Source organism: Arvicola amphibius, chromosome 2, assembly GCF_903992535.2.
Source record: "Arvicola amphibius chromosome 2, mArvAmp1.2, whole genome shotgun sequence".
In the NCBI taxonomy this organism is placed as follows: domain Eukaryota; kingdom Metazoa; phylum Chordata; class Mammalia; order Rodentia; family Cricetidae; genus Arvicola; species Arvicola amphibius.
The window spans coordinates 25,874,641-25,901,461 of record NC_052048.2 but is presented as its reverse complement, the minus strand read 5'-3'; the positions used below and the strand labels follow the sequence as shown (position 1 = coordinate 25,901,461).

The window sequence follows — 26,821 nt, the reverse complement described above, 5'->3', positions numbered from 1 at the left end:
CAAAACAAAGAAAGTTTAAATATCTTAAATGCCATATTCAGCAAATCTCTGACAGTTTGAGAACTTGAGCCAAACAACTTCAGTTTTTAGTTCTTTGTTTTAGGCTATACCTTGAAAACATATAAAAGGCTAGATAAATTTTTACTGTACTTAATTACAATAATCCTTAGCATGACTTATAAGTATAGTTTTGAACAACGCAAGGCTTAATCTTCTTTAATAGTTTATAATAAAAATAACAATTTCTAAATTGAAGCTTTTTTAGTATCAAGGTAAGATTTTAACTGATAAGCATAGTCTATAAACAGACTGGAAATTTTCCTGATCCTTACATAGTGTACCATTATAGAAACACCAGTTTCTTGTATGATTCAGTTTACCAAAATAGCCAGAGCTCAACCGTGCTAACACAAACAAGAGTGTGGTGTGAAGCGGCGGGCTGTGTCCCGCCACCGGCTAGCTTTACCCAAAATAATTACACGGAAACTGTATTCTTTTAAACACTGCCTGGCCCATAGTTTCAGCCTCTTATTGGCTAATTATCATATCTTTCTTTAACCCATATTTAGTAATCTGGGTAGCACCACGAGGTGTGGCTTACCAGGAGAGATCTTAACCTGCGTCCATCTCGGAGAGCAGCAGCATGGAGACTCCCTATGGAGACTGCCTGAAGCGTCTCCCCCACTCTACTTCCTTGTTCCCACAATTCTGTTCTGTCTACTCCGCCTACCTAATTTTCTGTTCTCTTAAAGGGCCAAGGCAGTTTTCTTTATTAGTAATGAAAGTACTAACACATAGACACTCCTCCATCACAAGAGGGTTAGACATATATCTTTAAACCAGTCTTTGTAACCTTGAAAATTTTTTAAGAGAGACATTTTTTAAGCCAGTGGTTTTCAATTTTTGTAGTGCATTGTCATGAATCTCAATGCAAACGTCTGACGTGCAGGTCACTGCTGTAAAAAGATCTTTTAACCCCCAGAGTCTTGAAAAGATTGAAAAACTGATCCAAGTTGTCTGCTAGACTGTTTAAGGTCATTGTCTTATTGCATCATAATATAAAAATATCCCAGGTGTTGGAGCTTAGCAGTTGTGGTCCTATTTTAATTAGCCAGTGACTACACTGAATATTTGGGATTCCAGTGTAGTCATGAGCCTTTCTCAGGATGAGCCTTTAAACGTAAAAAACCTGTTTTGGGGTTGTCATATTTCAGTTGACAAAAACAGTTAGTCATAAATAGAACTAAATGTGTTAAGAAACAAGGTTAATAAATTTGAATTCTTGCCCAGAATTATAGGCATTGATGGATCAGGTCTTTGTTTTAAAGTTACCTATGTAGCTTTCTGATTATGAACCCTGTGTTGAAGTTTTGAGTTAACCCTTTTGGTACAAATATTACAGATTGTAGCAAGGCTAATAAAAACCCAGAGACAGATATTGGAGTTTAAGCTGAAGATCAGAAGAGCAAAGCAGCCAAGCCACTAGAGTAAAATGTGTAGCCCAGGGTGGCCTCAAAGTAGTGATCTGTACCCCACCAGCGGGTCAGCTATTCAGGGTCCTCTGAAGAGGCCACTACCTGAAAGAACATGGGCTGGAGAAAGGAGACCAAGCAAGATTCTATTTGTCAAGGTCTCGTTTATTAGGGTGAAGGTTTCAGCTTACATAGCCCTTGAAAGAGGAACTTGACATGGGGTGGGGGTAGGAGTAGGAACTTTGCCGGGGTAGCTAAGGTCATCAGTCAGCACCCCTGGTGTAAGCCGAAACATGTGATTCTATTAACATTTTTCAAGATAGTTGGAATATGGGGCGGGTTCCGTAAACAAATAGTTCTCAAGATAGTTGGGATGTGGGGCGGGTTCTCCGCAAACATCCTTAGGGCAATGACCCCTGCTATCTTTTTTTAGGACAACGGTCCCCAACAGTGATCTTCTACCAAAAGCAATCTACAGATTCTATGCAATGCCCATCAAAATCCCAGCAAAATTTTTCACAGACCTTGAAAGAACAGTATTCAACTTCATTTGGAAAAGCAAATAAACAAACAAACAAACAAACAGGATAGCCAAAACAATCCTGTACAATAAAAGAACTTCTGGAAGCATCACAGTCCCTGACGACAGAGCTACAGTACTGAAAACAGCCTGGTATTGGCATAAAAACAGACAGGAGGACCAATGGAACCGAATCAAAGACCCGAATATTAATCCACACTCCTTCGAACACGTGATTTTTGACAAAAAAACAAAAAATATCAAATGGAAAAAAGAAAGCATATTTAACAAATGGTGCAGGCATAACTGGATATCAACATGTAGAAGAATGAAAATAGACCCATATTTATCACCATGCACAAAACTCAAGTCCAAATGGACAAAGACCTCAACATAAAGCCAGCCATACTGAACGTTATAGAAGAGAAAGAGAAAAGTACACTTGAACACATTGGCACAGGAGACTACTTCCTAAATAGAACTCCAGCAGTACAGACACTGAGAGAAACAATGAATGGGACCTCCTGAAACTGAAAAGCTTCTGTAAAGCAAAGAACACGGTCAAGACAAAATGACAACCTACAGAATGGGAAAAGATCTTCACTAACCCTACATCAGACAGAAGTCTAATCTCCAAAATATACAAAGAACTCAAGAAATTGGACACCAAAAGAACGCATAATCCAATTTAAAAAAATGGAGTACAGACCTAAACAGAGAATTCTCAACAGAGGAATCTAAAATGGCTGAAAGACACTTAAGGAAATGTTCAACATCCTTAGTTATCAGAGAAATGCAAACCAAAACAACTCTGAGATTCCATCTTACACCTGTAAGAATGGCCAAGATCAAAAACACTGATGACAATTTCTGCTGGAGAGGTTGTGGGGAAAAGGGAGCTCTTCTGCATTGCTGGTGGGACTGCAAGCTGGTACAACCCCTTTGGATGTCAGTGTGGTGATTTCTCAGAAAATTAGGAAACAACCTTCCTCAAGACCCAGGAATACCACTTTTGGGTATATATCCAAAGGATGCGTAATTGTGCCACAAGGACATGTGCTCAACTATGTTCATAGCAGCTTTGTTTGTCATAGCCAGAATCTGGAAACAACCTAAATGCTCCTCGATGGAAGAATGGATAAGGAAAATGTGGTACATTTACACAATGAAGTACTACACAGCAGAAAAAAATGACAGCTTGAATTTTACAGGAAAATGGATAGAACTAGAAAACATTATTTTGAGTGAGGTAACCCAGACACAGAAAGACAATTATCCATGTACTCACTCATAGGTAGTTTTCAAACATAAAGCAAAGAAAACCAGCCTACAAACCACAATCTCAGAGAACTTAGACAACAATGCAGACACTATGCGAGACTTACAAGATCTAATCTACATGGGAAGTAGAAAAATACAAGATCTCCTGAGTTGGGAGCATGGGGACTTTGGGGGAGGGTTGAAGGAGGAGAGGAGATGCAGGGAGGGGAGCAGAGAAAAATGTAGAGCTCAATAAAAATCAATAAAAAAAAGAAAAAGTTGAAAAAAATTAGTGATCCTCCTCTTGCCTCCAAGGCTCAGTCTGCAGCCTGATATTTGGTGGAGAGCATTGTGGTCTGCAGTCACATTGAGGACAGGATTGCCCCTTTGTTTGTCTGAAGTAGAAATAAGAACTCTCTAGTGGCTTGGTTGCTTTGCTTTTCTGATCTTCAGCTTTTGTACTAAGCCACGCACTGGGGCGATAGCCTCAACGAAATTTGCATGTTCCAGGGTAAGAGCACAAGGATTAGAATTATTGAGTAAAAGGAACAGAAATATGAGAGAAATAAGAGACAGAAACACAGAGCAGCATCAGGAGGGACATTCAGTAAATACTGAATCACAAATTCATGCATATTTATTTTCCACGTGCTTATGTATTTCACTCCAAAAGGAGAAGGCGGGGGGGGGGGGGGGGGGGGGAGGCAACAGACTTCATTAACATGATATAGGGAATAGACTTGAATTCCCCAACCTTTGGTCCAGGTGGAGCAGATCCTCCCTTTACACTCAAAATACTAATTAACCACACTCTAGGCCAGGATCTCTTGTTTGTAGCTACCCCTGTTGTCAACAACTTTGAAAGAGCAAAAAGGGGTCCAAACTCTCTGACCTTTAGTCAAGGTGGAACAGGCTCACATCTGTGGGCCGCCACACAGCTTGAACCCCAATATCTGTCTTTGCGTTTTTATTAGTCAGGCTGCAACAGATTTTTAACCATGTCTAATACATTTATAAACCAATAACTTTTTTGGCTGCTCTGCTCTTGTTCTTCCTGTCTGCCAATTTTTGACCCCAGACAGAGACTTTAAAAACCCGTCTGGGTCTGAAAGATGGTGAGCCATAATCCAATTTTCGAGCCAGCTTTTTAATAAACAGAACAGTCTAAAACGATGTTAATATTATTCATGTTCAATTGACATTTGAGTCCTTATTACATTAGTTCTAATGGCCAGAATGCCCAGAGATGAATTTTGAGCCCGGGTGGCTCAAACACCTGAGCTGCAGTCGAGACACAGCACACACAGAAAACTCATAATTCAAGACCAGTCTGACATAAGCATGTAGTGGCTATATTTATGCACTGAAACATTAAAACAGACAGGTAATATTTTTTTTCTCCAGCTATACTTTTAAGGAGGGGTGTCTTGTTACCTGTTGGCTCCAGTTCTCATAAGCGCAGGAGAAAGCTGCCCACAAGTCCAAATACTGCATTCTGTAACCATATATTGTCGTTGAATCACTTCAGGTTGCAGCGTGGGCAGCAGGGATCCTTGGTTTAAAGGAGCTGCCCATGCAGCGCCCCCACAACAGAGCCAGCTTGTCGGGTTTGTAAAAGAGCTGTTTTTTTTTCTTTTTGAATATGAAACACAGAGCAACAATTAAGCAACTAAATAAAACTACAGACAAACTGACAGACATGAACAGATTGCTGCTCTAAGGACAGCCAATAGCGTGGGAGAGGAAGAAAACCAGACGTACTACCAGTGCGACCCAGACACCCCACTGCCCTATCAGTCTGGCCCAGGAGGCAGATGTGGTACTGACCTGCTTCGTTTCTGACCTGGGCCCGTTGCAGATTCTTCCAGACCATTGGAGGAAAACTGAAACCAAGACTATTAATAGCTTATCAGCTTGTTGTTGCTTGACTGGGTGTGACCCCTCCTCGTCTATTCAGAGAAGCCAGCGGGATCCAAGATCCAATCCCGCACAGAAGGGTCCACGGACATCTCTCAGTTCCCGACCTGCGGTCCTCCAGCACATCTGCCCAAACCTTTGCAGGCAACTCAGAAATGGGTCCCGTCAAAGAACATTGCAAGAGAGACAAAGTGAAACCAACCAAGACAAACGGGCACAGACAGACATTCACCAGTCGGTTGAAGGATCCACAGGTTAGTGGTCCCAGTGGGTCTGGGGATCCCAGATGAGCCCCCAAAAGTTATGTCCATGTCATGAGCTCCCCAGAGATCATCAGGAGTCCGAATTCATATGCAAAAGCAAAGAGCCTTTATTGCAAGCTCGAGCTTAGACTCTCCATCCATACCAACATAGCATTGGATCAGGAGAGCATTGAGTTCAGTTATGGCAGGGTTTTTTTTTTTTTTTCTTTTTTTTTTTTCTTTTTTTTGGTTTTTCGAGACAGAGTTTCTCTGCAGCTTTTTTTAGTATGGCAGGGTTTTTAAGGAATAAAGGATGAGGGGGGGTAAGGGAATTCTGGGTTCAGATGGGGGTTGAACCCCTGATTCGGCAAGAGTTAGGCAACAGAAGTCCTGGCAAATAGGATTGGTACAAGTATTGCTGCAAGAAAATTAGCAGCCTATATACAAGTTCTATAAGCCATCCTTAATGTTTTGGAGCATCTAGTAATGGTTTGTCTCAGTTCTGATTGGTCCCCCACAGGGTACAGTTTGTGGGGTTTCCTAGGTATTGTAAGGGTGAGGGCTCATCCCAGTATCATCAGCCTGCGGCCTGTCATGGCTGCACTAATGTTAAATTAGGCATCTTCACCTCCCAAGTGCTGTGATTAAGATGTATACCTACATTCCTAGCTGTCTTCAGAGAGTAACTTAATCGAATTAGTGCTAAAGAGAGTTACTATTTCTGCTTTGTGTTGGGAGCAAGGATTGGGGCAGGGAGGAAGTAGGAGATGGTCTGGAACTCCGTGAGGGCATTCACTGACTGAACTGAAGGATGGAGAAAATGACAAGAATGCATGGAGGTAAAGTTATTTCATTTTTTTGGTTTATTAAGACAGGGCTTCTCTGTTGTAACCCTGTAGTGGCAGTACACACACACACACACACACACACACACACACACATATATATTGTTCTGTTTTGTTTTTCAAGACAGGGTTTCCCTGTAGTTTCTAGAGCCTGTCCTGGAACTAGCTCTTGTAGACCAGGCTGGCCTCGAACTCAGAGATCCGCCTGCCTCTGCCTCCTGAGTGCTGGGATTAAAGGCGTGCGCCACCACCTCCCGGCTTCACTTATATTTTAATAAGGAAAGACTGCCCGAAGATCTGAGAGTAAAACAGTCCTTACAGACCAGATTGTGGTAACACACACCTTTAATCCCAGTAGCCACAGTGATATGCACCTTTAACCCCAGTAGCCACACTAGTTGCCGTAGAAATCGGATGATGCACACCTTTAATCCCAGCCCTAGAAAGGAGTATAAAACATGGGAAGACAGCTCTCAGATGCAGTCTCGTTCTGAGATTCCTGGAGGAAAGATGGCTATTTCAGACTGAGGTCGAGGTAAGAGCCAGTGGCTGCCTGTTTTGCTTTCAGATCTTCAGGTTGAACCACAATTTCTGACCCTGAGATTTTTTTATTATTAATCATGCTTTATAACACTGGCTGTCCTGGAACTTGCTCTGTAGATCAGGCTGGCCTCAAACTCATAGAGATCTACCTGCCTCTGACCCCCAAATGCTGGGATTAAAGGTGTGTGCCACTCCCCCACCCCCAGAATATGAAGTTCTTTTTTTAAAAAAATATTTATTTATTTATTTATTTATTTATTTATTATGGATACAATATTCTGTTTTCATATATGCTTGCAGGCTAGAAGAGGACACCAGACCTCATTACAGATGGTTGTGAGCCACCATGTGGTTGCTGGGAATCAAACTCGGGTCCTTTGGAATAGCACACAATGCTCTTAACCGCTGAGCCATCTCTCCAGCCCGAATATGAAGTTTTTAAGAAGATCATCTGACTAGGATTTAGAAGGCAAAAAAGTGTTACTTGGCAATAAAATTTGAAGGCTACTTTTGCTAAAAGCATCAACGTTTGAACAGGAGGTAGTAACATATGAATATAATCCTAACAGGTGGGAGGGAGGCAGAGGCAGCAGGATTTTGAATTCCAGACTAGCCTTTGGCTATATAGCAAGACCTAGTCTCAAAATCAAAGCATTTCACTGTGCCATGGAGGCCCACAGGAGGCAGAAGTAGATGGATCTCTGTGGGTTCGAGGCCAGCCTGGTCTTCAGAGTGAGTTCCAGGACAGGCAAGGTGGTTACATGGAGAAACCCTGTCTCAGAAAACAAACAAAAGAGCAAAGACCAAGGCCCTGCTTCTCCCTGGAAGCTTATACATGTGTAATGGCAACTAGAACAGGACAAAGGGATTGGCAGCTCAGTCTTCTGTCTGCCCCCTTTGTTGACTCAACCGTTGAGTCAGACTTTACTATGCTCTTCCTATAAACATGTCAATCACTGGAGAACTGCTTTTTCTAAGAACAGAATGCAGTATTAACATGGCACACTGCCCACCCTCCCTTTGTGGTTCTGGACCCCCAGCCCTGTTAGAAAGCCTGGATGTTTATGGAAGATGATGACTCCGGGCCACCCCTCCTTCCAAATTGTGGTCAGTGCTCCCTTCCACTCACATGGCAGTATCTAAGAAGAAGCCTTGACTGTCTTGTAAGTAAATGAAGTAAATATGACTTGGTCTCATTTCTGTTAGAAGGCCGTGCCTTCAGGTTTCAGCATGAGACTAGAATTAAAACTTGCAGCTATTTGGTCATGATGATACCCCAGTGAGATAGAGGTAGGTAGATCTTTGCAAGTTCAAGGCCAGCCTGATCTACATAGCAAGTTCCAGTCCAGCCAAGGACACACATGGAGACCCTGTCTCAAAACAGCAACAACAAAATCAAGCTAAGTGTGGAGATGGGCAGGACATGAGACTCCATTTTCTTGCTTTCTTTTTAAGTTTTGTTTTTATTGCCTGTGCATCACCTGCATGCAATACCCTCAGAGGCCAGAAGAGGGCATTGAAAGTTCCAAAATTGGAGTTACAAGTGATTGAGAGCTGTCATATGGGTACTGGGAACCAAACCTGGTCCTTTGGAAAAGCAACCAGTGCTTTTAACCACTGAGCAATCTTGTAGACCAGGCTGATCTCAAACTTACAGAGATCTGCCTGCCTCTGCCTCCCAAGTGCTGGGCTTAAAGGCATGCGCCACCACCACCCAGCTTAATTTTTATAAAAATCTTATTTTACATACCAATCCCAGTTCCCTCTCCCTCCCATCCATTGTTTTAGTGTGAGTTTAAGCAGACCAAGGTTCAAGAGCCCAGGTGATGAGATCCTTCCTTGAAGGGTAACCTCCAGAAGAAGAGGAGGGACTGATTTCTTGGTCAGCCCCACTGGAAGCTCAGCATAGAGCTTGCCTCTCTAGCTTTCCCCTCTCAGCTTCAGGGATCCTGCTCATGGTGAAGGAGTACTACAGGGCATTCAGCTCTAAAGCAGGAGATTAGACTGGAGCATAGCTGCATGCAAAAGCCCAAATGACAGATGAAGCCACAGGAGCAGACTAAGGAAGGAGAAAGCCCAAGAAGAGGTTTGGGGATGGTACCCCTCACGTGAGAGAAAAGACTGGGGTTGTAGCTCAGTGCTAGAATGCAGGTTTAGCATCCATGCACAAGGCTTGGAGTTGAGTGTCTCTGGCACCACAGAGACAGAAAAGGGGCTCCGACCAGACCATGAAGTTTTCCAACATTTAGAACTATGTGAGCCAGGTGGTGGTGGTGCACACCTTTAATCTCAGCACTCAGGAGGCAGAGGGAGGCAGATCTGTAAATTCAAGACCAGCCTGGTCTACAGAGGGAATTCTAGTACAAGCATGGTGACAGAGAAAACCCTGTCTTGAAAAACCAAACAGAAGTCATGATAAGAGAAAACAAACCCTAGGATGTTATAATGACTTTCTGTTGTTGTCTTGGGCGGTGTTTTGAATTTTGAGATTTTTTTTATTATTTTCTGCCTATGAATGATTGCCTGGATGTGTGTCTGTGCATCACGTGCCCACAGAGGCCTGAGGAGGACGATGGACCCTGGCATTGGAAGAGAATTGAACTCGAACCCTGTGGAAGAGCAGCCAGCGATCTTGACCACTGAGTTATCTCTCCAACTCTATTTATTTATTTTTTGAAACAGGGTGTCACGTCAGTCAGTCTGGTCTCAAACTCCACATATTGCAGAGGATGGCCTTGAACTCTTGATCCTCCAGCCTCTGCCTCCCAAGAGCCAGGATTACATGTTTGTGCCACTATCCTCAGTCTGATGAATGGAAGCAAAGTAGATGACATTCTTGCCAGGCACTGTTGCAGGAAGAAGGGCTCTAGGATGTATCTCTGGGGTCTACACTGTGTAACCCGCCAGCAGGTCAGCTATTCAGGGTTCCTGAAGAGGCGCTACCTGCAAGAAATCATGGGCAGGAGAGAGAAACGAGACCAAGCAAGATTCTATTGTCAACATCTTTTTTTATTAGGGTAATGGTTGCGGCTTATATAGCCCTTGAATGAGGAACTTGGCTTGGGGTGGGGGTAAGAGTAGGAAGGAACTTTGCCAGGGTAGCGAAGGTCATCAGTCAGCACCCCTGGTGTAAGCCGAAACATGTGATTCCATTAAGGAACATTTTTATGGGGTGGGTTCCGTAAACAAACAGTTCTCAAGATAGTTGGAATGTGGGGCGGGTTCTCCGCAAACATCCTTAGGACAATGATCCCTGCTATCTTTTTTTTTTTTTAGGGCAATGGTCCCTAACAACACTATATCTTTTTCTCTATTTTCTGGCCACCATGCAGGGAGCCACTCTGTTCTACCACTTCCTCAAGCAAGGATGGGCCAATACTTCTGAAACCATGAGCAAAATAAATTTCCCTCCATTAAATTCTTTGTTTGTTTTTCCAAGACAGAGTTTCTCTGTGTAACAGGCCTGGCTGTCCTGGAATTTGCAACATAGACCAGGCTGGCTTCAGATTCATAGAGATTGCCTGCCTCTGCCTCTTGAGTGTTGGGATTAAAAGTGTGTGCCACCATACCCAGCATCCATTAAATTCTTGATGGGGGCACAAACTTTGAATCCCAGAGCTCAGGAAGATCTCTGGGAGTTCAAGGCCAACCTGATCCACGAAAAGAGTTCTAAGACAGTTAGGGCAAAAGGAAAAAAAGAGGCGAAGAAAAAAATTAGCTAATACTAGGTATTTTTGTCAAAAGACATAATACAGATATCAAGAGAAGAGGCTGTCTCAAGATGTCAGTTGCAGCCAGCCGTCTCTGACGCTAAAGAAAATAATACTGAAACGTTCCTTTTATTGAACAACAAAGAGGTTCTTGTTAACAGTTTTCTTCGGAATTATGGAAAGCAGTGAATTTGGTTTCAGGGACCAGTCAAAATACAAATATTCCTTGTTTGGCACTTAACCTTAGCCTGTTGGAAGAGTCAGCGTAACCTAAGAGGCGGTCTGATAAACTAAAGATGCCTGTGAATCTTTGACCCTTTCTCCCAGGAAGGGCTAGAATATACCCTCTATCCCTTTTATTGGAATGGACACTGTGACTTTGGGGCAGTGAAAGCATGTTAGTCCCCTCCTCACAGTGTTTCCTTTAATGCACAGGGTTGCTATCAGATGGACAAAGAAGCCAGCAGGAGATGCTTCATGGAAGAGAGCAAGGCATCTGCCAACCAGGAAAGCCCGCGGGCTGCTGCCAACTAGCTTTTTTTAAATTTTATTTATTTTACTTTTGAGACAAGGTTTCTCTGTGTAACAGCTCTGACTGTCCTGGAACCAGCTCCGTAGACCAGGCTGACCTCGAACTCACAGAGATCCTCCTGGCTCCCAAGAAGAAGACATGCACCACCACGGCCCAGCTTAACCTTTGAATCTTATTGCCCATCCCTGCATGTCAGTTAATGCCATATAAAGCAGAATCCACCTTATCCACACAAAACTGCGGAAAGGTAATAAATGGATGCTTTGCTATCATTTACCAGGTCCAACCATTAAGGGAATCAGAGAGAAGGATCTTCGAGGGGAGAGTTGCCAACATTCATGGTATGCAGCCGGCAGACTTTGGGAGGGCAGCACTCCTGCCCCTTGTTCTCAGGGACACCAATAGTTAGCATTACAGAAACAAAACAAAACACACCACATCAGAAGTACAAGAAGCCTCTGGAATCAGCAAGCAAATGCCAAGTTGTTTTAGAATGGTGCTCAGTTCCAACATTTTTTTGTTTTGTTTTGTTTTGTTTTTTTGGTTTGTTTTTGTTTTTTTTTTTTTTGGTTTTTTTTTTTTTCTTTTTTTTCGAGACAGGGTTTCTTTGTGTAGCTTTGGAGCCCATCCTGGCACTTGCTCTGTAGACCAGGCTGGCCTCAAACACACAGAGATCTACCCACCTCTGCTTCCCAAGTGCTGGGATTAAAGGTGTGTGCCACCACCGCCCAGCTTCTTTTTTGTTTTGTTATTGTGGTGCTGAACCAAAGTCCTGGCCCCTAACCCTAACTAACCTTCCAGCCCATTGTTCCTCTAGAAATATATCTAGTCTAAGTCACTATCAAGACTGTATCATAAAGAGAATTTCCACAGCATTCATTACAATGGAAGCAACGTTGAACGTGGTTGCTCACACTACGAGACAGGTAAACCCTCAGCTGTACTGTAAATCTCACGACTAGTCTGGGCTGCATGGAATCTTGTCTAAAAGAAGCTGGGAACAGGAAGATGAGCTCAATGGTGCTTGGCCCATAAACCTAAAGTTCTGAGTTCAGTTCCCTGTGGTCCAGGAAGAAGTAGAAGAGGAGAACTAACTGCAAGTTTGCCTCTGACCTCCACAGGCAAACTGTGGCATGCCTACACACAATAATAACAAATAAATACAAATCTTTTTAAAATAAACTATAAGCAATATAAACAAAATGTTGTGTATTATTTCTTCTGTATTACAATAGGGCTAGTGTGTCAGAATTCCCTGTTTATAAAGTGCATAAAATAATTTTAATTATCCATAATTTTTATTTGGGAATTTATTCAAAGATTAAAAGTTTCACTCCAAAATAAACTCTGCCATGGTCTTTCCTCTTTTTTCCTACTTGTTATCTGTGTCTCCCTCCTCTTTTAACCATCTGGAAACTGTTTGCAGCTAGCGAAGTCCAGAATATAATTAATGCTCCATAAACCCTGCCTGTTGCCAGGTGTGAGAGTGCATTTCAGTGATAAAGGGGTGGCCCAAACTCAATCCTCGGCACTGTAAAAACAGCAACTACAAAAAGTATCAACACTAGCCCTTATCAGCCTGCTATGGTGGGCCGGGGAGATAGCTTGGCGGTTAAGAACACTTGTTGCTCTTGCAGAGGACCTCAGTTCGATTCCCAGCACCACATCAGGTGTCTCATGACTGTGTGGCTCTGGCTTCAGGAGATCCATTGCCTCTGAACCTCAAGGTCATCTTATCCCAACATGGAAACATATACTAATGACCAATCTAAAACACGAATCTTTTAAAAACAATCTCATTTGTTTACAGCACATTTTGGTGACATTTTATAGCATTTTGTGTTTGTTGGCATTTGCTTTTGCTTTCTGCGTTTATTTAGAGGGTCTCACTAAATATGGCCCAGCGTGGTCTCCAGCCCTTGCTCCAGTTTCCCAAGTGCTGAGATTATAGGCATAAACCACCACACTTGATTTGTTTGTTTTTATTTTTAATTTTTCTACATTAGTTTATTTATTTGGGGGGCATACCGTGTCAGGGGACAGCTTGTGGGGTGTTGTCCTCTCCTTCAACCATGTGGGTCCTAGACATGCAACTCAAGTCATCAGCCTTGGTGGCAGGTGCCCCTTCCCACAGAGCCATCTTGCTGACCCTTAATTATTGTTGCTGTTATTGTTAAGATTCAATTTTATTCGTGTATATGTGCATATACCTGTGTGTTTGTGTGTGTGCACATGAATGAGGTACCTGCCAATGAGGTAGCAGGGGAGGGTGTAGGATCCCCTGGAATTGAAGATCTATGCAGTTGTGCAGCCCCCATGTAAGTGCTGGCAATTGAATTCAGGTCCAGTTCAATAGATGCGACAGCAGAAAATGTTCTCAACTGCTTGGCCATCAGCCCCTTAGTTATTTTTTTAAATCTATTATGGGGGTGGTATATGTGGGAGTAGATGTCCCTGGGAGGATGGAGGTCAGAAGACAGCTAAAATCACCCTCTCTTTCCACCGTTAGCAGGGCCTGGGGACCAGGCTTGCACAACAAGCACTCTTGCCAGTTTAGTTTTCTTTCCCGCTTCTCTCAATTGTTTTTTTAAGATGGAGTCTCACTATGTTACTTAAGCTGGCCTCCAACTCCTAGGCTCAAGCAATCCTCCTGTCTCAGCCTCCTTGGTACTTGGGACTATAGGTGCATCCCAGCTTATCCAGGATGTAGTATGTCGTACTAACATATGCCAGTTTGCCAGTTACTATATACTATATGTAGCTACAAAAATATAAGTGTTATTTCTATGTAATAGATGAAATAAATATACACTGAGGTTGCATAATAATTACATAATATACTATTTGTTTATTTACTCCCAAAGCTAGCATCTTTTCTGGGTAATTTTTTTTTTCAAACAGGGTCTCACTACGTAGCCCTGGCTGTCCTGGAACTCCCTATGTAGACCAGACTGGTCTTAAACACACAGAGATCCTCCTGCTTCTGCCTCTTGAGTGTTAGGATCAAAGACATGCACCACAACCAACTCAAACCTAGCTTATTTTTTGGTTTTGGTGTTTTTTTGGGGGGTGGGAGGTAGGGGGTTTCAAGACAGGGTTTCTCTGTAGCTTTGGAGCCTGTTCTGGAACTAGCTCTTGTAGACCAGGCTGGCCTCGAACTCACAGACATCCGCCTGCCTCTGCCTCCTAAGTGCTGGGATTAAAGGCTTGTGCCACCACCGCCCATCAAACCTTTCTTAACGCAACAACATTTATCTTGTTCACATTTGTCTTGGGTACAATCTAGAGTCTACACGTACAGCTCTGGCTCAGGATAGCTCAAACTATAATACCATTGTCTGAGTCACAGACATTTCAAGGTCCAGGTGATAGTAGATCCACTTTCAAGTTCGATTATATGGCCCTTGGAGGTTCCTAACTGTTGGCTAGAACCTTAGGGCACCGTACAGAATAGCTCAGCACAGCAGTTAGCTTGGTTAGAACAACGAAGGCGGGACTACCAAACTGCGCGTGGTGGCGCACACAGGTAAACCCAGGATGCTGTAATCTAAGGCAGGAGAACTGCAACTTCAAGGCCAGCCTGGCTTTCACAGCAAGAGCTAACCTCAAACCCCCAGAAGAGAGGGTCAAAATGGCTCTGTGGAAAAAGGCACTGTCTCCCAGCTGGAGGACCCATACGGTGGAAAGCAACCCCACCTCTGACTGCTATATGTGCATGGTGACACACACACACACACACAGAGAGAGAGAGAGAGAGAGAGAGAGAGAGAGAGAGAGAGAGAGAGAGAGAGAGAGAGAGACAGAGAGAGACAGAGAGAGAGAGAGAGAGAGAGAGAAAGAGAGAGAAACGTGCACACACACGAAAAGAAAGAGAGACCGGAAGTCTCAGTGCCTTTGGTAGCCCTGGCTGGGGAGGGATAGCTTTTGGTAGCCACACTCCAGAGGAAGGGATTTCGCGGAGAGAGAGGGAGGCAGAGAGCATGAGGGCGCCATCTTAGATGCTGCCTAGCACATATAATGCTTGCATATTAATTATGCAAATGTCCTGGTGTCATTGATCTTGAAAGCTAGTATTATTTATTGAGGATCTCTCCCATATTTTCAAATGACAATTTCTCTGCCTTTGGTGCTTTTGAGTACTGGGCATTTGGGAATAAAAAATTGGAGGTTCTTTTTTAAAAGCCTTTTTCTTTTGAGATTTTTGTTTTATGTGTGTGTTTGCCTGAATGAATGTCTGTATCCCACGTGTGTGCAATGTCCTTCGAGGCCAGAAGAGAACATCAGATCCCCTGGGGTTGGAGTTGTAGGTGGCTGTGTGTCTGAGTTTGATTCCCAGAACCCACATAATGGTGGGTGTTGGGAACTAAGCCTGGGTCCTCTGGAAGAACAGTCAGTGCTCTTAACTTCTGAGCCATCTCTGCAGTCCCTGGAGGTCTCCCTTTCATCAACCAATTTCTAGGGCTTGTTCTATTTTGCTAATTGTCCATTTTATCAGACTGTTTAAATTTTTTTTTTTATGTTGTTGAGAGTTTGGGAGTTGCTTGGTTGATGCGTTTTACGCTGTTTTGTTTTGTTTTGTTCAAGATTGGGTCTGAGTGGCCTAAAACCTGGAATCCTCTTGTGCCCATTGTCCTGAGTGCTGGGATTGTACCCGATCATTATCTTCTCTCGTTAAATTGTGTGTTTTACCCGCGGTAATTCGGCAAATTTGCAGCCTCCCTGACAAATTCCTTTGCTTCCAGCCTAGCTGTTGCCTAGCGTCTCCACCTCTTTCCTTCTGCTCCGTTGGCTTTCGGACCGCCTCGTCCATTAGCTGCTAATTTCATTTGCGATCTATCCCCCCCCACCATCCTCACCTCACTGACTTCCCTCAAATGTTAGCCTCCACCCTCCGCATCCGTCCAAGATGCTGAGCAGTTTGAAGTTACAGTTGGAGGCCTCCAGCTCAACCTAATTCAATTCGTCCAAGTTTGAGTCCTCATGTGCTAAGCATTATGTCAGCTAGTAATGAGTAAGGCTCAGCCTCTGCCACATAGGAACTCTCAGCCTAGCGGAGATTAGCGATGCGGGAAAGAATTCAATGAAAAGGAGGAGGTTACATAAATAAAGCTAGCTTGGCCGAGACACAGGGGGGAACCAGGTTTGGTTTGGGGGACAAGACAGCATCTAGGCTGAGCCTCGATGGGCAAACGAAAGTTTTCCAGAGCCCAGGTTTTCTAAGGACATACGTCTGCTGGCGACCAATTCCAAGTTTTGCATTTGACCGTGACTTCATCTCTGGCCACGCACCACTCCCTGTCCCTCCCCTCCACCCTGCCTCATATAATTCTCCTGTCTTTCCCTGCCTTTTAAGGGAATTTTTTTGTGTATTTAGCCCCTGGATTTCATTTCATTGGATTGGACTGTAGTAATGTTTCTGTACATTTGCCCAGCGGCCCCCAGCTAATGGGTGTGTTCTTTGAATAAAGCCAACTTTCAGACCCACTCCCATCCCTGCCTCCCTCTCCTTCTTCGCATTTTACCCCTCCTCTGTGGTACTTTGTTTAAAATGAGACATTTCCTGACTGACTCAAGCGGAGATCGACTCTGTTGAGCCATCCATCGGCACACCAGCCAGTCCGTTCAATGGACGCTTCTCTTTTACTGGAAAACGTTCTTCCCCAGAGAGCCACCAGTGTGAGATGCAAGGGTGATCTGATGTCCAAGGATTTCTTTTCCAGGGCCAGAGAGAACCTCGGAGCAGTCCAGGCTTAAACTGGGTGTGGTAGCATCTGTCAGGAATCCTAGCATCTGGGAACCTGAGGCGGGAGGGCCCTGAGTGCCAGGCCAACCTGGGCTTGGCAGTAAACACTAGGCTAAAAACCAAACAACAATAAGAAAAGTTTTACCAGCTGTAGCCTCACAGTGGCGGCCACATGATCTGTATCCCACTGCAGACATGCGGCCTATTGAGATTTTCAGATGCTGGAAGACCACAGTTGCCCCAGAGAAGCAGCCTCATCAAGGTGACCCACGTGCCCTCTAGGTCACTAAAGCCGCTTGACTACAAGTTCCCGGAGTCTGTACTGTTTCTGGAGGGGTGGGGACTGTTAGTGTGGGGGTCTGTGTCTGAGGGCAGTGGTATGACCCCTAGATGCCCACCACCTGAGAGCCCGTCTCCAAACCCTGGCAGTTTATGACCAGAAATCTGCAGATGAAACTTCCAGGAAGGAAACCAAAGACTGAAGGCTACCCCTACTTTCCACCCCACAACCCCCAAAGCTTAGAGGGTCCTAGGGACCGTGCTCACTACCAGAACTCCTACTGGGAAGCTACCACCAGACCCAGGGCCATCTCAATAATGTGGGTTTCTTTGTTATTGCTGTGAGACAAAGTCTCACTTGGTAGCCCAGGCTAGCCTTAAATTCATGGTGATCCCTCTGGCTCAGTAAAGCGGTTCCATCCCTATAGCTACAAATGTGGACTTTTAAGACTAGAAAGAGATGGGTAGGAATACTTCTGGGCAAACATCATGATCTGAGTTTGATCCCTGGAATAGGCTACAAGGAGATGCCTGGAAGTTGTCCTTTAACTCCCAGGCATGTGCTTGTGTCATGAGTGCACACACGCGTACACACATGCACACACACTAATAATACTAGTAAATAAATAAAATAATTTTTAAAATTTAAAAAGGACAAAAACGAAGGTATAGGCTTTTATCCCTAGATACCATTTGCTCTTTTATGACCATTGCTGCTAATTCTGACTTTAGATAGCCAGGGGTTAGGGACTTAGCTCATTTAGCAAGGGTTCAGGCCTCAGCTCTGAAAAACAAAAGGCAAAATTATAAAAAAAAATGACCAAAAACATGTAACGACAACAAATCCAAATAGACATGCAAAACAAGGCAACTGACTTGAGGTAATCAAATGATGAATTGGTGGCACAATAAAACAGAACGGACACAGCCGCCCCTAGAAGAGTAGGTCTGATGCTCCCCAAACCTGGAGAGCAGAGCTTCGGTTTTGTAAACAGATGAAGAAAAGGGGCTATGGGAAGAAATTAAGCAAGCTAACTTAAAACCGGATTTTTACATTTTTCGTAGGTTTGTTTATTTATGTTTGTTTTTTAACTCAGATGGGTCTTGCTATGAAGTCCAGGCACAAACAACTGTAGTTTTGTTTGTTTTATTAAGATAGGAAGGATCTCACTATGTAGTCCTGGCTTGCCTCGCCTGGAATTCTCTCTGTAAATCACCATGATGCCACAAACTCCACCTGCCTCTGCTTCCTCAGTGCTGGGATCAAAGGCATGATCCACAACAAAATGGATTTTAAAATCTGTAGACTTGGGTGTGGTGGCGCACGCCTTTGCTCCCAGAACTCTGCAGGCAGAGGCAGGTGGATCTTGGCGGATTTGAGGCCAACCTGGACTACAATGTAGTTCCAGGCCACCCATATCAACATGATAATGAGATCCTGCCACCCCCTAATTTTTTAATTACCTGTTTTGTTTTTCGTGTGTGTGTGTGTGTGTGTGTGTGTGTAGGAGCACATGAGTGTGTGCATACACAGAGCGAGAGGACAACTTTCAGGCGTTGGTCCTGTGCTTTCACCATATGGGTCCTAGGAGCTAACTCCGGTCTTCAGGCACAGCAAAGGCCGTGCGCCTTGCCCTTTCACCAGCCCCAGCCCACACGCTGGACTCCTGAATGTCTGTCTACACAGCGCAACAGCACGTGCCCGTCTTTGTCCCGTCTCTGTCTTGGCCCCTCTCCTCTCTTCCGAGGCTCTCCTTTCCGTGAGCCCGCTCCTCTCTTCTGAGGCTCTCCTTTCTGTGAGCCCTCTCCCACAGTCTTGCCTGAACATTCTGTTCTTGTTTTCCCTGCCCCAGCCTCAGACTTCCTTCAGGGACCTGGGGACAGCACCCCCTCCTACTGTCTGGGGAGGCTTTCCTCAACCATAGCCTCTGGGTAGGCCAGCACATTGAGGTCATTGCTGTCTCTGCCAGACGATTGGCTTGGGTTCAGTTTTCTCATCTGTCTGAGGGAAAACAGGATTGCCGTACTGGACTCTGCTCAATGCCTTGCCTTAGTTCTACTTCGAATCTACTCCAGTTTCTTTCTCACCCCCACCTCTGCCTTCACTGACTTTCCCCAAACTAGAATCAATCACATCTGTAGTCTAGCCGAACCGTGCAATCAGCGGGAACTAGGTTTGACAGTCAGACTTACTTAGGCACTAGACCTGGAGGTCCTTTAGCTCCCTTGGAGGCCTGAAGGGCTCATGAAGTGCAATCGGTATTCTCTCCTGATGATTTCCGTGTTTCCCTTTCCCCCAGCTAGCCTGAACCACCCAGTCTCCTGCTCTCCCTTCCGGCATTTACTCGTTCTTTCTCCAGGTTTCTGCTCCCTGCACTCATCTCTAACTTAGCTTGTCGGGGATCCTCAATAAAGGCATAAGGCGTGCAAAGATAAGTTGTCCGTGTACATCCTTCTTAGACTGGACTTTCTGGAAGTCAAAATTATCTCTTCAGAGTTGGTGTGCTCTAGTCAGGTAAACACTTCCTTTGTGACAGGCAGAGTCTCAGTCAGGGTTTCTGCTGTGATGAAACACAATGACCAGAAGCAACCCAGATGGGAAAGAGTTTATTTCAGGTTCCATTGCAGGTAATAAACAGTGTCACCAAGGGAAGCCAGGGCAGGAACTCATGCGGAGCAGGAACCCGGAGGCAAGAACTGATGCGGAAGCCATAGAGGAGGGCTGCTTACTGGAGCACTCAGCCTGTTTTCTTATAGCGCCAGGACCACCAGCCCAGATGTGGCAACATCCTGTACAGGCTAGACTCTCCCGCATCCATCACTAATTAAGAAAATGCACTACCGACTGCCTGGGGTGGATCTTCGTGGGATATGTTCTCAGCTGAGAGTCCCCTTTTCCAAGTGAGTGACTCTACCTTGTGTCAAGCAGACATAGCACTAACCAGCAGAGAGTGCAGATATCAATCTGTTCAAATAATGACTGGACCGTCTGCTTGTCACATGATCTGAGAGAAAAGTATGCACAGAAGATAAATCAAGAAGAGTAAACATACCTCTCAGTTTAGAGGGCTTCCTATGACACTTCGTCATTGATATTCCAATCCAAAATCCAAGATCCATAGCATGAACATAAACAAAGCTAAAAATAGGTGGCAGATCTCGGTGAGTTTGAGGCCAACCTGGTCTATAGAACAAGTTCTAGAACAGCAAGGGTTACACAGGGAAACCCTGTCTGAAACAACCAAGTTTCAGGCTAGCAGAGTTACGATAGTGAGACCCCATGTCAAAAAACAAACAAATGGAGCTAGAGAGATGGCTCAGAGGTTAAGAGCGCTGACTGCTCTTCCAGAGGTCCTGAGTTCAATTCCCAGCAACCATATGGTGGCTCACAACTATCTGTAATTCGATCAGGTTCCCTCTTCTGGCCTGCAGACAGAACACTGTATACATAATAAATAAATAAATAAAAAACAAACGTACAAGGCCAAAGACAGGATTGGCTGCTACCTTCCATATTGGAAAAGCATCTGGAAACTTGTAAACGCCCCAGCTTTTTATAAGCCAAAGCAGCTGGCCTTTCTCTCAGGCAGACCTCAAGTGCTATCTTTATCCTTGGATGTGAGACTGAGTAGCTATTCCAATGGGAAAAGGTTCAAAGGTGACAAAACTCAACCCTGGCGTTGGGTATGGTGACACACACCTGTAATCCCCAGCATTGGGGAAGCTGAGGCTGCTGCATCTCTACAGAGTTCCTCCTGGCAGCAGGGCTACATAGTGATTGATACCCTATCTTAAAGAAAGAACCAGCCAGTGATGTCCCACACCTTTGATCCCAACACTCAGGAGGCAGAGACGAGCAGACCTCTGAGTTTGAGGCCAGCCTGGTCTACAGAGTGAGTTGGAACAGCAAGGGCTACACAGAGAAACCCTGTCTCAGAAAAAAAAAAAAAAAAAAGACCAGAAACAATAACATAAATAAATAGTAAGTAAATAAGAAACAAACATTTGTTGGTCCTAAGGCAAGCACTTGGAAGTACACATATATAAAGTTGTGGTATCTGAGTAATTAGGATCATGAGTGTGAGAAATTTTACAGATAGCCACAATGTCTAAGAATCAAGATAATAAAATATTACTGGTCTAGAGGCCAATATCTGTCATCAAACTCAGTATTATTTTGAAGACTTTAATTTGTTAGAGGACAAATTTTTAAAAGAACAGATCAAATTGGAGGAAGGATGGGTACCTTTGGAATTAATGCTAAAACTAAGAGGCGAGACCACCTGGCCTAAGACTTTAATTGTGCAAGTGTTAATCTCATTGATGAGGAATAAGACCACAACAGTTTAAAGCCAAATTAAAGCAAGCTTTAATTAAATACTGGCCAGGTGGCTGGACTCTGGGCAGGTCCATACCCAGGTTCCTGGAAAATGACCGTGAGTCATGGTTTGAAGAAAGAAAACCCATAATTCATTGCATTTCCCATCAAGTCCTCCAATCACAGGCAAGCATACATCCTGACGTACCTCCAGCCTACATCCAATCAGGGGCAGGTGTACATCCTGATGTATTTCCTGCCTACATACCTCCCACCCACATGTGATCAAGCACATTCAGTGCAGATGGGTCAAACAAATTCGTTTAGGGGAGTGAGAACACATGGCCTATTATCCGCCATAAACAATAGCCTCCAGCATCAGGAGCACTCTGTCCTTGGGTGAGGGGCTTGCAGATCAGAGGCATTTTTGTTTCATGGCACAATAATTAAAACTTAAAACCTAACTTTGGTTCTCACACAAGCACTGAGACAAAACTCACAGAGGTCAGGGCAAACAGCTAAAATCAAGGTCTCTGGGCAGACCCTCCCTGATAAGACCAATCAGTATAAAAGAGAGGTGCAGCTGGGCGGTAGTGGTGCAAGCCTTTAATCCCAGCACTCAGGAGGCAGAGGTAGCTCCTGACACTGCGGTGACTCCCAGCCATAATATTATTGTCATTGCTACTTCATGACAGTAGTTTTGCTGTTACCAATCATGTAAACATCTGTGTTTTCTGATGGTCTTAGAGGACCCCTGGGAAAGGGTCGTTCAACACCCAAAGGTGTCGTGATGCACATGTTGAGAACCTCTGACATAGAGCATCCAGGGCAGCCAAGGCTACATAAAGAAACACTATCTCGACTGATGGAGCATGTGATCAAACTGGACTTTCTGAATGTGGCTGACGGTGGAGGCTGACTGAGAAGCCAAGGACAATGGCACTGGGTTTTGATTCTACTGCATGGATGGGCTTTGTGGGAGCCTTGTCCATTTGGATGCTCACCTTTGTGGACCTGGGGGGAGCAGGGAGGACCTTGGACTTCCCATAGGGTAGGGAACCCTGACTGCACTTTGGCCTGGAGAGGGGGGGGGAGGGGGAGGGGGGGGAGGGGAGGGAAGTGGGAGGAGGAGAGGAGGTGGAAATTTTTAATAAAAAAAGAAATTTTATGATTAAAAAAAGAAACCCTATCTCAAAAATGAAATAAAATAAATTTCTGTGTCTGATGGCATCCAAGCTGCAAAGAAGTTTGTAAAGACCCCTGGGCAGACGTGCAAAGACACCAACCTAACAGTACTCCTTGAGAAAGAAAGTGAGGGCAAGCTCAAGTAAACTGAACAAGGCCACATCTCCTGAAGGAAAGCTGGGGAGCTTCTGACATTTACATGTGACACGCAGAGATTTACACAGCCCTCTCAGATCGCAGGGAAATGACAAGGGCTGGCTTTGCCAGAGGAGCAGAGGTAACAAGCCTTATTAAAGAAAGGCTTAAGGGGCACTAGGCAAAGGCGGACGTGAAAACAGAGTAACCTACAACGAAGAGACAAACAAGGGACATGCAAAGTGCTAGAAGGATGTGTGGGAAAGAAGCAATGAGAGAGCAAAAGAAACAAAACCCAAAAAACAAACAAACAAAAACGTAGAGGAGCAGCAAGAATGCCAGAACTAAGGGAAAGCAAACGCTTGAAGATGTCAAGGAAACAGAAAGGCAAGCAGACCAGATTGTGCTGGGCATGAAGGAAGAGGGTTGTTCCAGGGAAGGTGAGCAAGATGCGGCGGTGATGATCATGGTGGGGCACCAAGGAAATCAACAAGAGACGAAAGAGACACAGAAGGGCCCTTGTTATGGCAAGAGACAGAGAATGGTGCCAAAGATCGTTCAGCAAGCAACGCTTTTATTCACCTTAGATTTTTCAGTGCTTTTTTTCTTTAGAAGCATTTATTTATTTTGTTTTTCTGAGACAAGGTCTCTCTATGTAGCCCTAGCTGTCCCCGAGTTCCCTATGTAAACCTGCTGGCCTGGACCTCACAAAGATCCTCCTGCCTCTGCCTCCCTAGTGCTCCCACCATGCCCAGCCTCTTCAGGAGTATTTAAAATGAAACGTGAACTAGGTCCTGTCCTTCACCTGTATGAAAGGAAGCCTTGTTTCGTTTCAGCTGTCTTTTTTTCATTGCTTCCCAAATGAAAGGTTTTTTTTCAAAAGATGTACAGTGTTCAGACAACCCAAATATGAAAAGGAAGATTAATCTTATTACTTGTAAGATGAGGCTGTATTAGTAGAAACTTGTAAAATATGTGTTATATAAAAATATCGAACAAAGGCCAGACATGGGAGTGCAAGCCTGTAATCCCAGCCCTTGGCTAACCGCATGTTAGAGGTTGGCTTGGTCTACATAACAAGTTCCAGGTCAGCCAGGAAGACAAGGGCTGGGAATGTAACTCAGTGCAATGCTTGTCCAGCATGCGTGAAGCCCTGGGTTTGATCTTGCACCCCTGGGAGGTGGAGGCTGGAGGCACAGACATTTAAGCACATCTTGCCTTACCCAGGGAGCACGGGGAGTTTGCAGCCAGCTTGGTCAGGACCGACTTAAACAAGGGAGTGGAGAGAATGGGAGAGACGAGGAGCGGAGAAGAGGAGAGAGAAGGGAAGAGAGGAGGGGGAAAGAGAGAAAGGAGTAATGATTCAACTACGGAAGAGAGCCAGAGAAACAGAAACAGTCTGGAGAGGTTCAGGAAAACACGCCAAGCGAGAGGGATAAACAGGAACCCAAGGAAGAAAGGCAAGCGGGGCCAAAGGCGTGAGGGAAAGTGGGCTAATGGAAGGAGGGCAGATGTGGGCTTGGGCCAGCCCTTCGAGGGAGCAGTGAGCTCCCTCTCCAGTGTGGTCATAACCTTTGGAATGAGGGTGTGAGTGGCTGCAAATTCCCATCTCCTGTCTCATTCCAACCTTATTGTAACACACTGCTTTCTAAGCCTCTGGCCTGGCCTCCTCTCTCTCTCTCTCTCTCTCTCTCTCTCTCTCTCTCTCTCTCTCTCCCTCCCTCCCCCCTCCTTCTCTCCCTCCCTCCCTCTCTCTCTTCGGCTTGCTCTCCCCTCATCTCATTGTTTCAGAATAGGCCAAATCTGAAGTCCATCCAAGGGTGTGGCTGTGTTCATCTTATTTCCCAGACCAAGCGGAACAGCGGGTAAGCGTGAGACGGACAGACACATCCAGCAGAGGACACGGTGGACAGAGCGGAGCACTGTAGACAGTGAGTTGTTTCCAAACTATATAGAAGGAATGTCTGTGTGTGCCTGGCTGTGCATGTGTACACTAAAGGGTGAAGAATGTCCCTGACTGAGAACCGAGCCCTCTCCCAATTATGCATGGAATTCAAAAGAGAGGGTGCACCAAGAAGAGCGGATAATACTTAAGAAGACACAGACCCACAGAGGGAAGATCAGGTGTTAGGAGCGAAGGAGGCTACAGGGCAGGGCCAAGTGTGGTTGAATCAGGATACAAAAGGTCCTCCTGGGTCACTTTGAGGAAGGAGGGGTGATCCCCTTATGACCAGGAGTTCAAAACCAGCCTGGACCTGGAAAGAGAATCATATTAAAAACATTCTCTGTAGAAGAGTCTTGACAGTGAGAACAAGAAGTGATCAAAGAAAAGATGTGAGGGAAATGAATGTTGGAAGAAAGATAAGCAAAGGTTTGATCTCAAAAGAGAAGACGACAGGGTTTGGAGGGTGGCAAAGGCAGAGGGCGCAGGGCAACTTTCCCTAGAGGCGAGACTCCGCCCTCTCTCACCATCCCGCATGTTCTTGCTCTCCTCTCCTCAGACATGCCGTTCTTCGGGTCCAAGTCTCTGCTGCTTGTCATGGCTCTCATTATTCCCTCTGGTGAGTCCCTGTTCTGATTCTTTAAAATATTAACTCTTTAGCTCTACGTGTGCAAGGGGCTGGGGGTTAGATGGCAGGGGTCTGAGACGGGCCGGGAAGAGATTCGCGGTGTCAAATACCAGCGTGCGGAGAGTGACGAGAGGTGACCTTAGACATGGGATACCTAAGAAACTAATGTGAGATTAAAACCCCAGTGCTTATTAATCACGAAAGAAGAGCTGCGTATAAATATATAACTCAACAGACACCAAAGGAACAGGAAGTTACACAAACATCCAGAGACCACCTTAAAAATCCTTGAGGGAAAGCTGCAAAAACACGCACATGTGAGGGAAGTCCCGCGACACCTACACACAAAAGAAAAGCGCCCGTGCCGCGGAATCCAGCTCAAGACTTTGCCACAGAAGGCAAGCTTGGGCTTGGAAGGAAGGCTGCTGTATTCCCCCTTCTCTGCCAGATGAAGGCTGACAGAACAGTTCTCCCGCCCTGCCCGGTGTGCAGCTGACTCGGGAGCTGTGGGTCCAGGCCAGGCGCACTCAGAAGGCTGCTGGGTTCCTCTGTGGACCCTGTCCCTTCCTGACTGGGATTGAGGACAAGGGAGGAAACTGAGTCAGGGCAGAGCGAGAGCAGATTTTGTTCTCAAGAACTTGTCTTTCCAGAGGGTTTTTTTTTTAATGCTTCATTAGTTTTATGTATAGCCTAGTGGTCTTGTGTCGAAATATAGAGGGACAAATCCGGAAGATAAAATACAATTTTTCCGCTATATTCTGAGTTGTCTTTGAAAAGTGTTGCAGTGGAGAGAGGGTGGCCACTCACATCCCTTTTCTCTCTTTGTGACAGACTGGCTGCCCCTGGGGGTCAGTGGCCAACGAGGAGGTAGGTGAAGATTTCTTACGGGGTCAGCGGGATCCTTGTCGGGTGATGTAGAACAGTCAGAGCTGAGGCTCTGATCTAGGGCCGGGCAAGGTGGACCAGCCGTAATCTCAGCACTCAGGGAGAGGAGGCAAGCGGACTGAGTTCAAGGCTAGCCAGGGATACATAATGAGACTCTCAGACTGGAATCTGTCCTAGGACAGCGAGCCTCACTTCATGGTATGGAAGGCAGGAGCACTAGTACCCACAATCCAATCATCCCATTCATAAAACCTCGCTCTCCCTGAAACGTCTGTCCATTGATGCCTTCTGTGCCAGCCTCCTCCCTCACTCTGTACATCTTTTACCTCATTCAAGAAATCTCTGGGCAATCCTTACAGGAAGCATTACTATTATTTTATTATCTGTGATCTTTTTTGTTTCTTCTTTTTTTTTTTTGCAGACAGGGTTTGTCTATGTAACCCTGGCTGTCCTGGAACTCTCTTTGTAGAGCAGGCTGGCCTCGAACTCACAAAGATCCGCCTGCCTCTGCCTCCTGAGTGCTGGGATTAAAGGCGTGCATCGCCACACTTGGCTTGTTATCTTGAAAACTGAGCCCAGGTCTTTACACATTAGGCAAGAGTCTTGCAAGCAAGCTACAATCCCCGCACCTTTTTCTTTCCTTACTGGCTGGGGATTCTCCTTTG

General features: G+C 45.1%; 1 protein-coding gene across 1 annotated transcript in view; it reads left to right on the top strand.

Annotated features, from left to right (window-relative positions):
• The first annotated feature begins 5,324 nt into the window (after positions 1 to 5,324).
• The window catches only part of Mfap5 (microfibril associated protein 5), a 34,475-nt gene continuing 12,978 nt past the window's right edge, over positions 5,325 to 26,821 (top strand). The window contains exons 1-2 of the mRNA XM_042054520.1: positions 5,325 to 5,423; positions 25,088 to 25,262. Of these exons, the coding sequence (XP_041910454.1) occupies positions 5,325 to 5,423; positions 25,088 to 25,262 (274 nt within the window). The remainder of the gene's footprint in view (positions 5,424 to 25,087; positions 25,263 to 26,821) is intronic.